This window comes from Mesoplodon densirostris, chromosome 1 (assembly GCF_025265405.1).
Source record: "Mesoplodon densirostris isolate mMesDen1 chromosome 1, mMesDen1 primary haplotype, whole genome shotgun sequence".
NCBI classification, from domain to species: Eukaryota; Metazoa; Chordata; class Mammalia; order Artiodactyla; family Ziphiidae; genus Mesoplodon; species Mesoplodon densirostris.
The window spans coordinates 120,674,408-120,687,134 of NC_082661.1; the positions used below are offsets into that span (position 1 = coordinate 120,674,408).

The 12,727-nt window shown below is 37.6% G+C and overlaps 1 protein-coding gene across 4 annotated transcripts in view; it reads right to left on the reverse strand.

Moving 5' to 3' along the window:
• The window catches only part of ANK3 (ankyrin 3), a 524,774-nt gene that overhangs the window by 160,718 nt on the left and 351,329 nt on the right, over positions 1–12,727 (reverse strand). For all 4 annotated transcript variants that reach the window (XM_060108675.1, XM_060108669.1, XM_060108681.1 and 1 more), the window contains exon 9: positions 4,327–4,425. In XM_060108675.1, the coding sequence (XP_059964658.1) occupies positions 4,327–4,425 (99 nt within the window). The remainder of the gene's footprint in view (positions 1–4,326; positions 4,426–12,727) is intronic.

A 12,727-nucleotide genomic window follows, 5' to 3' on the forward strand; every position in this document is an offset into this window, starting at 1 on the left:
ACAGATAAGTAAAAAATTCATTTAGAGAGCTGAGAGAAGGCATGAGTGGGGTCAAAGGTAACTAAAACCGTTAAAAAGATTGGAGTGACATTTAGCATTCAACACCCGTTTTCTAATGAAGGCAAAAACAAGGTATTAAGGTATCAGTCTTTCCAGGCACGCTTCCTTTAAATATGGAGACAAAGTGTTGGAGCCTGGGAAGTTCCTAGAGAATCCAGTTATCAAGAGAGCCTCTAGTAATTACTGTAACCTAGTTTAACCTACGTGGGAGGGAAAAGCGATGGTAAATTCAGTTTCCAAAAAAATCAACATCACTGAACTTTGAAAATAATGATATACTAAGTATGTACCAATGAACTAGGTACTTCTGAATCCTCCGGGCCAAGTTAAATTCCCCTAATTTATCTGAATGACATAAAACAGGAGTTCAAGGGGAGAAAAACACCAAGCCTTCCTTTGGCCACTCTCATGGCATCATTCACTCACCATGTCATGTATTTCAGCTATTTTTGTTTCTTGAAAACAGGAGGTTCATGGCTTATAATTTCCCCATATTGCCCAGCAGAGAGCCTTGTATATATAGAAAGAGCTCCATAAATAATTATGTAAATTTAAAGCCTTCATACACTGCCAGTCAAGCAGAATATTTCTGCCTAAAAAATTCCACTCCAACATTTTGAACCAAAGTAGAAACTAAGGTGCAGGAAAGGAGGGGAACATTTCTCATTTGAGACACTGCCACCCACGAGCATATGCACTTGTTTATTTCCTGCCAAAACATTCCTCCGCTTTATGTTTTGATACATTCTTAGAGGAAAACACAAAGTAAACAAAGAAACAAAATGTGAGAGAACAAATGACTTCGTGGAGAGTAGAAATGGGAGGCTGTGTCAATAAAAGAAGGAAATTCTCTAATGATACACAAAACAATCACATATGAGTGGGTAACTTATAGGTCACTGGGGAAGGACCAGAAGAAAGGAAAGATCATCTGCTGTGTGGAGAGGGGTCATATTATGTATGGCATGGTCATCAAGCTAAAAACATGGATCCAGTGTGATGGTTCTTCTTAGCTCAGAAAGATGAAAGTCTTGAAGAATTAGACAGATGGTCTTGAAGTTCAGAATGCCTTCATTCGCTTACTATTCATTCAACAAATATTTGGGGAAGGTCTCCTATGCGCCAGGTGCTGATTTAGGTCCTTAGGGTACTGCACTGAATAAGACAAAGTTCTTGTTTTCATTTCACTGAAGAGACAGCAAACAGGTAAAGAAACTAAGAAGGCCTCTCTGAGAAGATGACATTTGAGTTGAGAAATGTGTGAAGACTGCAGAACTCTGGGACAGACTGAGAGAGGTCAGTCTGTGGGAATGGGAAATGAGAACAAACTTGGTGTATTCTAGGAAGTGAAAGGAGGCTGCTTGGCTAGAAGAAGGTAAGGACCAGAAGGAGAGATGAGGCAGAGAGGTGGTCGGATTCTGGTAAGGAATTCTCAGTGCAGTGGGCGGGGCAACTTCCAGATAAACATGGTAGATGTGACATGCGTGTTTATCCATCCTTTCACAAACTCCACTGAAAAACATGAACGGAATTGAAAAGGTAAAACCCACAGGGCATGCACACCCACACACTCACACAACATGGCAAAGGAAACAAAAACAGATGTGTGATGTCTATAAACTTTAGAATATGAGAAAAGATTTTAAGTGTTACCTCATCCAGCAGAGAGGAAAAGGCTGACACCTAAGTGCCTGTGGAGGGGTATAATCCGTGGTGTGCTGGCAAATGTTTCACAATAGCTCTTTAAAGAAGAACAGCCCTGAGATATGGCATTTGCCAATTTCCAAGGTGTAAAGACCTCTGTGCTATGACTGATTTCAAGCTATCAACATGATGTTACTGAATATGGAACTGGAAAGAGATGTACACAACAGGCTCCAGTATACCACGGGGTATAATACAGACAACGGATTTACTTCTCAGATGCCCAAAAGGCAGACAATACGGAAACATAGTACCTTGGAGGATAAAGATGAAGCTTGGGGCCAAAAGCAGGTTTGGTTTAGCTGCCTATGGAGTAGTCAGGTCTCCAAGACCTTCTAACCCAGCAAAGACAGATGACTGCCCCCTCATACCTTGCAGGAAACCAGGAATTTAATTTCTGGAGATTCTGGATGTGGAGGCTGGGGCAGAGCGGAGGGCAGTGGTTAGGCTCTGGACTGAGAACAGGTGTTCACAGAAGGAAGGACAGCCTAGGTGTTAAGAGTATGATCTCTAGAGTAAGACTGTCTGGGTTCAAATCCTTGGTCTGCCACTAGCGAGACATCTCGAGAAAGTTATTTTCTCTCTTTGGATCTCAGTTTCCTCATCTATAAAAAGGGCATAATAGTAAAATCAGTACCTCATCAAGTTGTTGTGGGGGAGTAACTGGGTTAAAATGTGTAAAGTGCTTAGAGCCTGGTATGTAGTAAACACTATGTAAATGTTGTTATCATTGTTATGATTAAGGTATGCATAGAGGACCAGGAGAATGACAGTTCCTTTTCCTTTTTCTTACTCAATGTATTCATCTGGATGCACAGGGCAAAAGGTTAGAGGACTCATCCCTCAAAAAAACCCGAACCTTCCAAAGAAAAGGGCAATTTATACCGACATTAGGGACCCCTCCAACCCACCACCACCTGATACACCTGAGAGAAGCCCTGCCCACACTCTCACGGAGCTTCCACTCAAAGGTGAGTGCTTGACATGGTCAGGTACAGACATTCGCGGGCAACCCCCATCATGAAAAAGAGAGCCAAAGCCAACAAAGAGAAAAAAGGAAATCTGAGGAGTTAGGGACAGATGAGAGGCAGAAAGAATTTTAAAGAAATGTCACCTTGAATGTTCTCCAAAAGGCAACAGAATGTATAGCGTCCATAAAACAAGAACTGGATGCTTTAAGAAAAGAAGCTCTCAGAGGACAAGAAAATGTTCTTGCATATGAAAAGCATCAAAGAAAAAAGTCAAGGAGATTTTTCAGGAAAAAAAGCCAAATAGATACTGAGATGAACACTAGGAGAAGAATGATGAGACAATGATTTGCTTTTTAATTGTGCCTATACTGCTTTGATAAAATAAAAATTAATTTTAAAGAGAACGACGGGAATTACTTGGAGGTTTTTTAGGCAGGAGGTTGACATGATTTGGTTGACACTCTGACTGCAAAATGGGAACTGGATTGGAAAGGAGCAGGTGAGGAAGTGGGGGACCAGTAAGGAAGTGATTATGATGGTTCAGGAAGATGATGTAGCTCAAAGATAGCAGTGGGATGGAGAGAAGATAGATATGGACTATGTGAAAGGAAGAACAACAAATAGAATGGTTTAGATGAGAAGCACTCAAAAGTCCAAGATGTCATCAAATGCAATGAAAAATGGTGGCTGCTTAATTCTGCTGGATAGTATCTCCAACAGCTCACCAATCTAAACCTTGCATTTCAAATAAGTGATGGAATTGTTCAGACCGCCTTGACCCTGTCCATCTTCACTAGAGTTGTTGAGTAAACACTGATCAGAGTACACACAGGAGTAATATGTGCTTTTGGGTTTTTTTTTTGTTAATGTTTAGAAATTAGGGCTCCTTATAAAGCTTAAGATAGCTTCAAAAAATCACTGGTTTGATTTATAAAAACAGTAATGACTCTGAGGTAGTTTTTATATGTCCCAGAATTTATTTACAAATATTCTCTTTTTCAAATACTGTCAAATGGTTTTACCATTTAAAAATCCAGAAGACACTTAGTAAAACATTATTTTTTTTCAGGCCATCATCATGTATTCCCTTCAGATATGTCAACTTTTCCAAAGGCCCAAGCAAGGTATAGTCTTTCCAAAGTTTCCAGTCTTTTTCAGTCAAATGATATCTTGGCCTTTTTAATAGTCTGTGAACTCTCAAGAAATAAACTGAAGGGCTGGAGAAAGTGCACCAGCACCCAGACTTTAGACTGTAGATCTTGCAGTCTTTCTTTCCCCAACAAGCAATCATTTCTGAGCTATGAAAGTTTCATAGAATAAAATCAAGCAGTAAGTGTTCCTGAAACAAAACAAAACAAAAACAAAAGCAACACACACGCAAATGACTTGGTGATAGAGGGCATGCATCTGAAGGCCTCATAAACCCAAATTTAATCTTGAGGGTCACCAAAGATTGGGTGCACAGAGCCACGCTAATTACTAAACTCAAACTATGGCATTTTCTATGTGATTGAAAGGCTGGGTGAAATAACCAGTCAAGGGATTCAAAGCTCAATACAGTGTGATGACCAAACACCTGGGGAGAAATTACCTTGGTTTTTGAGAGAATGGGGGCAGCTCGATCAAGCAGCATCTCCACCACCTGCTCATGGCCACTCCTCGCTCCACAGTGCAGTGGCGTCAGCCCATCCTATCAAACAAGGCAACATCTTCAATTACAGTTGATGGGAAATTCTATAAATGAGTGCATTCGGTCAAGATTCGGCACGGCATCCAACATGCTGTGGACCAGTGAGCTTCAAACATTTACGCGTGTATCTCATAAAACAATTTTATATTTTCAACTAGAGGACAGAAGTTTTCATAAATTTAAGTAGTTGCCAAGTGTGTGATTCCACACAAAACTGACATTTAAAAATATAACTGTTCCACTACTCTTTTGACTATCCAATGGAATCTAAACACTATAAGTAATTTGATATCCACCATTTAAAAAAATACACAAATCTTTAAAATAGGAATTTGTAACAGAAACTTTACATTGGTCCTTTTTGCTCCTGCATGTCTATTTCCATTCCACCCCCCCATATAATTTTATCTTCATGTAATATAATTTTTGCTTGAGTGTTTTTTATTGATTATGGTATCATATTTCCCTGCTGCAAAAATACATAAATTTACTTTTTAAAAAGGTTTAAAGATTTCCTGAGAACATAAGCCTTTATTTAAGAATCAAAAATAAATCTCCTGATTGGCATTATAATTATTCAAACACAATGGATCAAAACAGCAAAAATATATTACACATTTTATGATTATTAAGCAAGGGTAACAATTTATTAAAAATTCCTCTCTGAATGAGATGTATTTTTTTCACAACTAGTTCATGGATCTGCTAATGAGTATTATTTATTGCTAAGATGAGACAGGGTTCAGCATCAATACTTCCCTAATTTTTGTTTTTATAAATGCTAGTGCTAAGACATTTTGTCTGCATAAATACGTAGTTGGACTTTTGTTTTGGAAGTGCCGCTAATTCTCTAAACTCCTGAATTACATGCCAACAATCACTTAATGAACTTTCATCAAAGATTTCTTCCAATGATCCATCATAAGACATAAGGACCATTAGGTTCTTCCTTTGTGTTGGCAGCAATAGGATTTCTAAGCATTTGATATGCAGAGAATTGCTTATCTAATCACCGGACTCATAAGTTCTTAATAGGGCACCAGTATTTTCAACTCTTCCCTTTTCTCCCTCTCCATCTCCCCTTCCCCTCAGAGGTTTTGCACCCTGGGGCCTTGTGGCTCAGAGTTAGACTCAGGCCTTTCCTTCGGACTATCGAGAAGGGCTATTGTATTAAAATGTAGGTGGGATAGGAGAATTAACAGGGAGATGAGGAAATGGAAATTTATTCACTTAAAACTATCTAAGTGGCTCCAAATCGTATGCAGTTTTCACACACCCTGGCTTATGTGTTCCCCAACTTGAAGATTCCTGCTGTTGACACTTAATACCTACCCTAAGGAGAGTCACATTTTAAAATACATCAAAAGTTGATTTAATGTATTCAAATCACTTTCTAGATTGTGTGAGCAGATCTTGAAAGTAAGCCTAATTATCCTAATATATAATCAATAAGGTACAATCCTATTTCTAAACTATTAGCTAAATATCAGTAGAATTAAAATTCCTTGAAAAATGAGATTTGAATTGCAAATATGACATGAGCTGGTTTGTATATTTTGAGCATGTTTAAATATTCTACCTTTTATGCTGATTTAAAACATTTGCTCTTCTAAAGCAAAGTTAAGCAATATAACTGTCTTTCAAGTGGAAACAGCAGTTTCTTAATAAAATAGAATAAAATAAAATCTGAGAATAAATTAAAAGTATACCATGAAGGCCAAATGTCTTCCCAGTAATGTAAAACCTGAAAATATCTGAAGGAGAAATAATACAATAATCACATCTACCTTGCAACACACAAAAAATTTCACATACTCTGAATGTGATTGCCTTTTATGAACTAAAAGGTTAACTTTAATTCTCTCATTTTCTCGTAAGTAGACTCTATGATATAAGGGGTGACAATATGTATAGGCATTTTCAAACTATGGTCACAGACATAAAATTATTTATCTTTGAAAACTCATTTATCTTTGAAAATGATCTTCCCCCAAGCAAAATCCTACATACTGAATAACAAAGTGCTTGGCTATCTAAGAGTAAAATCTATCTCAACTCCTTAATCCTTTGAAGTACATTGTTCCTTACAGACATATATTTTTGCTGTCTTCATCTTTTTAAAAAAGTTTTAATTATGAAAAACTTCAAACATATTTCAGACTAAAGTAGACTGTATAGTGTAATGAGCGTCTAGGTACCTGGTGGACAGCATCAATAAATGTCACCTTAGGATCCACCTTGATTCATCTATATCCTGACCTCTTCTCCTTTCTTATATTGTTTTGAAGCAAATCCACTACATTTGATCATTGTATTCTCACAACTACCCTTATACGGAAGGTACGATCTTCTTTTTGTAAATGAAGACTCTGAGGCTCAAAGAGGTTAAATGACTCATCCAGGGTTCCATGGGCTGAATTCAGAATGAGGCCAGTGCTGACTGCAGGGCAAATAAGGCATATCTTGGGAGGAGTTATTAAGACAAAGCCCCTCTGCTCAAACTTTCAGCCACTCAGCGCCTTCTTTTATCTACATTCTGCAGCTGCTACCTCTGATCTCTGGTGTTTATTTATTAAAAACTTACAGAATCTGGAGACTCAGCCAGGAAAGGTGACTTTTTTCTGCAGTGTCAGAGCTGTGAAGGGCTTTCCATTCTAGCCACTGCTCCTTTTGTCACCTCATTTCAATGATAAAGTCCTCAGGTTCCCCAAGGAAGGCCTCATCATCCTTGCTCAACTGCAAAGAACTACCTGAAGCATAGCTCTTTCAATTGTAGTTTTACTTGCAGTATTTTAAACACTGATTGCAAATGGCTGACTCCTTTGGATCTTCTGCAAATTTGCTTTGAAACTTTTCAAAGATGCGTGGCTCTTCCAATATCCAGAAGCCTGGCAGGAGAGAGCCCTTTCAGCAGGAAGCTGTACAAGATGTCACGACTGTCTGGTTGCACAGACAGTGCCGGCCTGGCTGCTAGGACAGTCACAGGTCAGTGGAAAACTAGTGCCTAGAGTTAATGTAAGATCTTTAATTAGCACCACAGTTTCTACAGTCACGAAGACCGACACGACCAGCTAAACCACAGGGAGCTGGAAAAGGATATGCCATGTAGTGATTAACAGTTCAGTTAAAAAAAAAAAAAAGCAGGCATTGACATTACTTAATACCCATTTTGTGTGTGTGGGGGAAGTAAACATTTAAATTTCGAACTAATTTCTTTGGCTTTGAAATAGGTGTGGCTTATCATTCATGTTCCTGATGGTCTGTTCTGATCATGATACCCCTGTGTTCAAAAAGATCTTTCATAACTGTTATTCATTCCTCAGCCAAGTCTAAATTCCTTAGGTTAGCATTCAAAGCCTTCCAGTCAGTCGCTGCTACACTTGACTCTCCCCTAATTCCCTTCTCTTCTACCTCAATTAAACTCTTCGCAGTTCTTGGAGAAAGTCTCTCATGTTCTAGTTTCTCTGCTTTGCACACACTATTTCATGTACCTTGAAGTTCCCTTTCTACTTTCGCCAAGATCCAAATCCTTACCGTTTAAAGTACAGTTTTTCTTTGAAGGCTTTCCCAAAGCTAGGCATAACCATTCTACCATCAGGATTCCCCTCATATTTTATCTGAACCTCTTTGGGGGAACCTAGGACTTTTTACTTGGTATTTTAGTCTTTGTGAGCTTGCATTATCATTCCAATGAGTCTGTTTCTGACGAAAAAGTTACTAGCTTAAAAGGGATTGAATCTCACAGATAAGGTAACTCAGTATCATGTTGGTGAAAGTTGCTTACTAAAAATGACTGAGTGAATGAATGAATGAGTGGGTGAGTGAATGAATGAATGAGTGGGTGAATGAATGGGTTTCTGGGCTAGTCTTTTAAAAACGTTTTCTACTTAGTTGCTTAGTAATTCCTTTCCTTCTTATCCTTTTTGTTTAAGACTAGACTGATTTTGTGTGTCAGAAGTGCTATTATAATACCTTATTGTCCCAGAAAAATAAAATTTTCAATAGGTAAGTGACTTATAAATTGGAATTACACTGAAGAATATGACTCAGTCTTCTTAGCATTAAGAATAAGAAAGTAAGACCATAAAAAAAAAACAACATAATGCCATTTGCAGCAACATGAATGGAACTAGAGACTATCATTCTAAGTGAAGTAAGTCAGAAAGAGAAAGACAAATACCATATGATATCACTTATATGTGGAATCTAAAATACAATACAAAGGAACTTATCTACGAGATAGAAAGAGACTCACAGACATAGAGAACAGACTTGTGGTTGCCAAGGGGGAGGAGGGGTGGGGGAGGGATGGAGGGGGAGTTTGAGATTAGCAGCTGCAAACTATTATATATAGAATGAATAAACAACAAAGCCCTACTGTATAGCACAGGGAACAATATTCAATATCCTGTGATAAACCATAATGGAAAAGAATGTGAAAGGGAATATATATATATAGAATATATATATTATATATAAACTGAATCACTTGGCTGGAGAGCAGAAATTAACACAACACTGAAATCAACTATACTTCAATAAAAAAAGAATACGAAAGTAAGAGAAATATGAGAATACTTGCTCTAAGATTTTTTCCTCTTTGTAATTCAGAACATTGTAAGCTTAAAAAAGTTATCGTGGATATTGTGTTTTGCAACAGTAGTGAACTGGTTTACATAGCAGAGAACTCCTTTCCTTATAATTAGAGGAACGCTTTTTCCAATACAAAATAAGGATTCTTACCTGCTCCCAATCCCTGGAAATTTACAATTAATGTACAGTGTCTCTTTGAATGGGTCCTAGACTAAAAAGCAGTTCTTCAACCATATAGGACAGTATATAGTTTTGACCTCCAGGTGAAAAATGCTTGACAAAGGCAATTCTTGAGGCTCAAGGGAGGCTGCCTCAAGAAAGGCAGCATATGCAGTTGGACAGGAGAGAAGGAGAGAGGATGTGGAGTTGCCATAGTAACATTATGGGAAGGAAATGAAACTGCATGAGGTTAGTGATTTTTTTTTTTTTTTTCCAATTCCCCTGATTTCTAAAGCGCTAACATAATGAACAAGTATTCCCTTGGGCAGAATTCTGAAGCAACACACACGGGTGAGTCTAGATCTCATATTTCATTTCAGTGACAGTAATCTTATTAGTGACGTGGGGAACTGCACTTTATTGGCTGGACAAAAGGCTCTTTTGCACAAAGAGCAAAATCCTGCACACTCGAAGGTCAAAAAGATTTTCTTTCGAGCCTGGTTTTTCTGAAAAGCATGGAGCGGGACATTAAACCATCACACTTAGGAATAATGAACCCAGAATATGTACTTAACAGGTTGAATTTGCTCAAAGCCAATACTGAAATGACACAAATTCATGACTTGGGAAATACTTTCAGAAAGAAACATAGTTTATTTTGATTACTATCCTCTAGGTTCCTTTCTATTCTTCCTTTTAAGCAAAAAACATACTCAATAGAAGGAAAAGGAAATCAAGCAGAGAGAACTCTGTGGATATATACTTTTTTCTATGTCATGGATATAAAACAGGATGTGATATTTAACTGAAGATTGAAAACAATGAAAGAGAAGGCAGGTAGTGCTCATAAGAGGACAGTTATAATGATAGCCAGAGATCAATTAAAAGGCACCAATTACGTTCAATAGCAAAGCTATTCTCATATCTGTATTTTCCTCTAAAAATTCTGACTGTGTCCCCATTTTGTGCATGTTCGGTAATTGTAGATTTGGCCTGAGAGAAAGTGAAATAACATTTTTGAAACCCCTCTGCTGTCACAGGCACTTTATATTTGTGATCTTAGTGAATTTTTATAACAACTCATGAGAAAGGCATCAGAAGTTCCATTTATAGATGAGAAAGCTGCTCCACAGGATTAATGTAACTACCCAAGGTCACAGGCAAGTTAAATGGTTCCCATTAGAACTGACACTCAGGGTTGCCTCCGTCAGAGGGACTGGATTTCTTCTACTCTACCAAGCAATCTCCTTTTAAGATCAAGAATTCATTTCTGCCATTTATACATAGGAGAGAAAAAAATCTCGTTCTAATGCTCTTCCTTGCTGTCATGCCATACATTCTACACGTTTTGAATTAAACTAAAATAAGGTAAAATCCTTCTGTTGTTCTTTCTCCTTGGAAAACTAGAGCTTTCTCTCTGAGCCTAGAACACACCTGTATACTATTTGTTGTGTATTTCTCCAGTCTGCTCTTTGTGTTTTTTGATCCTTCTTTCTTATCTTCTTTTGGGTTAACTGAGTATTATTTAGTATGCTAGTGATTGATTCATCATATATATAATTGACTATCTCTTCCTTTGGCTTTTTAACTAAACTCTTTTTTCTTTTCTTTCCTTTTTTTCTCTAGTGGTGGTTCTAGAGATTAAAATATGTATCCTTGGACTTCCCTGGTGGCACAGTGGTTAAGAATCTGCCTGCCAATGCAGGGGACATGGGTTCGAACCCTGGTCTGGGAAAATCCCACAGGCCGCGGGGCAACTAAGCCCATGCGCCACAACTACTGAGCCTGCACTCTAGAGCCTGCGAGCCACAACTACTGAGCCCGCGCGCCACAACTACTGAAGCCCGTGCGCCTACAGCCTGTGCTCCCCAACAAGAGAAGCCACCACAATGAGAAGCCCGCGCACTGCGGCAAAGAGTAGCCCCCGCTCGCCACAACTAGAGAAAGCCCACGAGCAGCAAAGAAGACCCAACGCAGCCAAAAATAAATAAATAAATAAATAAATTTATATTAAAAAAAGTATCCTTATTACAGTCTAAATAATATTATTAATTATATAGTTACAGTATTTATATATTATGTATTGAACCAATATTATTCTCATACATGAGAATTCTGCAATAATTCCATTTATGTTAGCAGTTTCATCTTTTGTGCTCTAAATATATATTTAACTTTTACATGGATTATAAACCTCATAACAGCTATTACTTAAACAATCAACTTTTTAAAAATTTAAGAAAATAAAAATAATTCTTTATCTGTTTATGACTTCTAACTCATCTCTACTTTATTTAGAGCCACATTTCCACCTAGTATCATTTCCCTTCAGAATGAAGAACTTCCTTTAGTATTTCTTTTAGTATGGGTTTGACAGTAACAAGTTATCTCAGCTTTTGTTTACCTGAAACTATCTTTATTTTACTTTTATTATGGAAATATACTTGTACTGGATATAAATTCTAGGTTAACAGATACTTTTTATTCAGCACCTTAAAGATATTTGTCTTCTGACCCCCAGTGTTTCTGATAAGAAGTCAGATAATATTCTCATCATTGTTTTTCCATTTATAATGCATCTTTTTCTCCGGCTGCTTAAAAAATTTTCTGTTTTTGACATCCAGTAGTTTCAGTATGATGTGCCTCTGTGTGGTTTTCTTTGTATTTATCCTCCTTGGCATGCTAAGTTTCCTGGGTTTGCAGTTTATGATTTAATTTGGAGATATATATATATATATCTCCAAATTAAATATATATATATATTTTTTTTCCCTACCCCATTCTCTTTTTCCTCTACCTCTTAGACTCTATTGTATGTATCTAGTTGGCTTGCTATTATTGCACAGATTGTTGATATGGTGTTCATTTGATTTTTAATCTTTTTGCTTTCTGTTCTTCAGTTTGGATGATTTTTATGAATTGTCTTCAAATTCACCAACTCTTTCTTTCTTTATACTCAATCAGCTGTTTATCTCATCCAATGACTTAAAAAAATTCAGATATTGTGTTTTTCTATTGTAGGATTTCTATCTGGTTTGTCTTAAATTTTTTTAAAGGTTTCCCTAATTCTCCTGAAATTCTCCTTTTCTTCACCCATTATATCTGTCTTTTCCTTCGATTATTTAACATGTTTAATGTATAATAAATTTTTTTTTTTTTTTTTTTTTTTTGTGGTACGCGGGCCTCTCACTGTTGTGGCCTCTCCCATTGCAGCACAGGCTCCGGATGCGCAGGCTCAGCAGCCATGGCTCACGGGCCCAGCCACTCCGTGGCATGTGGGATCTTCCCGGACCAGGGCACGAACCCGTGTCCCCTGCATTGGCAGGCGGACTCTCAACCACTGCGCCACCAGGGAAGTCCTATAATAATTTTTAAATTATATACTAGGTATTGTGAATTGTATGTTATAGCAACTCTGGAACTTGTGGGGACTTGCTTTTAGGCTTTCAACAATAGGTCTATTTCAGTTTTGTCCTTATTCCCCAAGTGATTCCTTTAGTCCTGGGCCAAAGATGTTTACCAAGCATCTCTGATGTGGTAATTCTGTCTC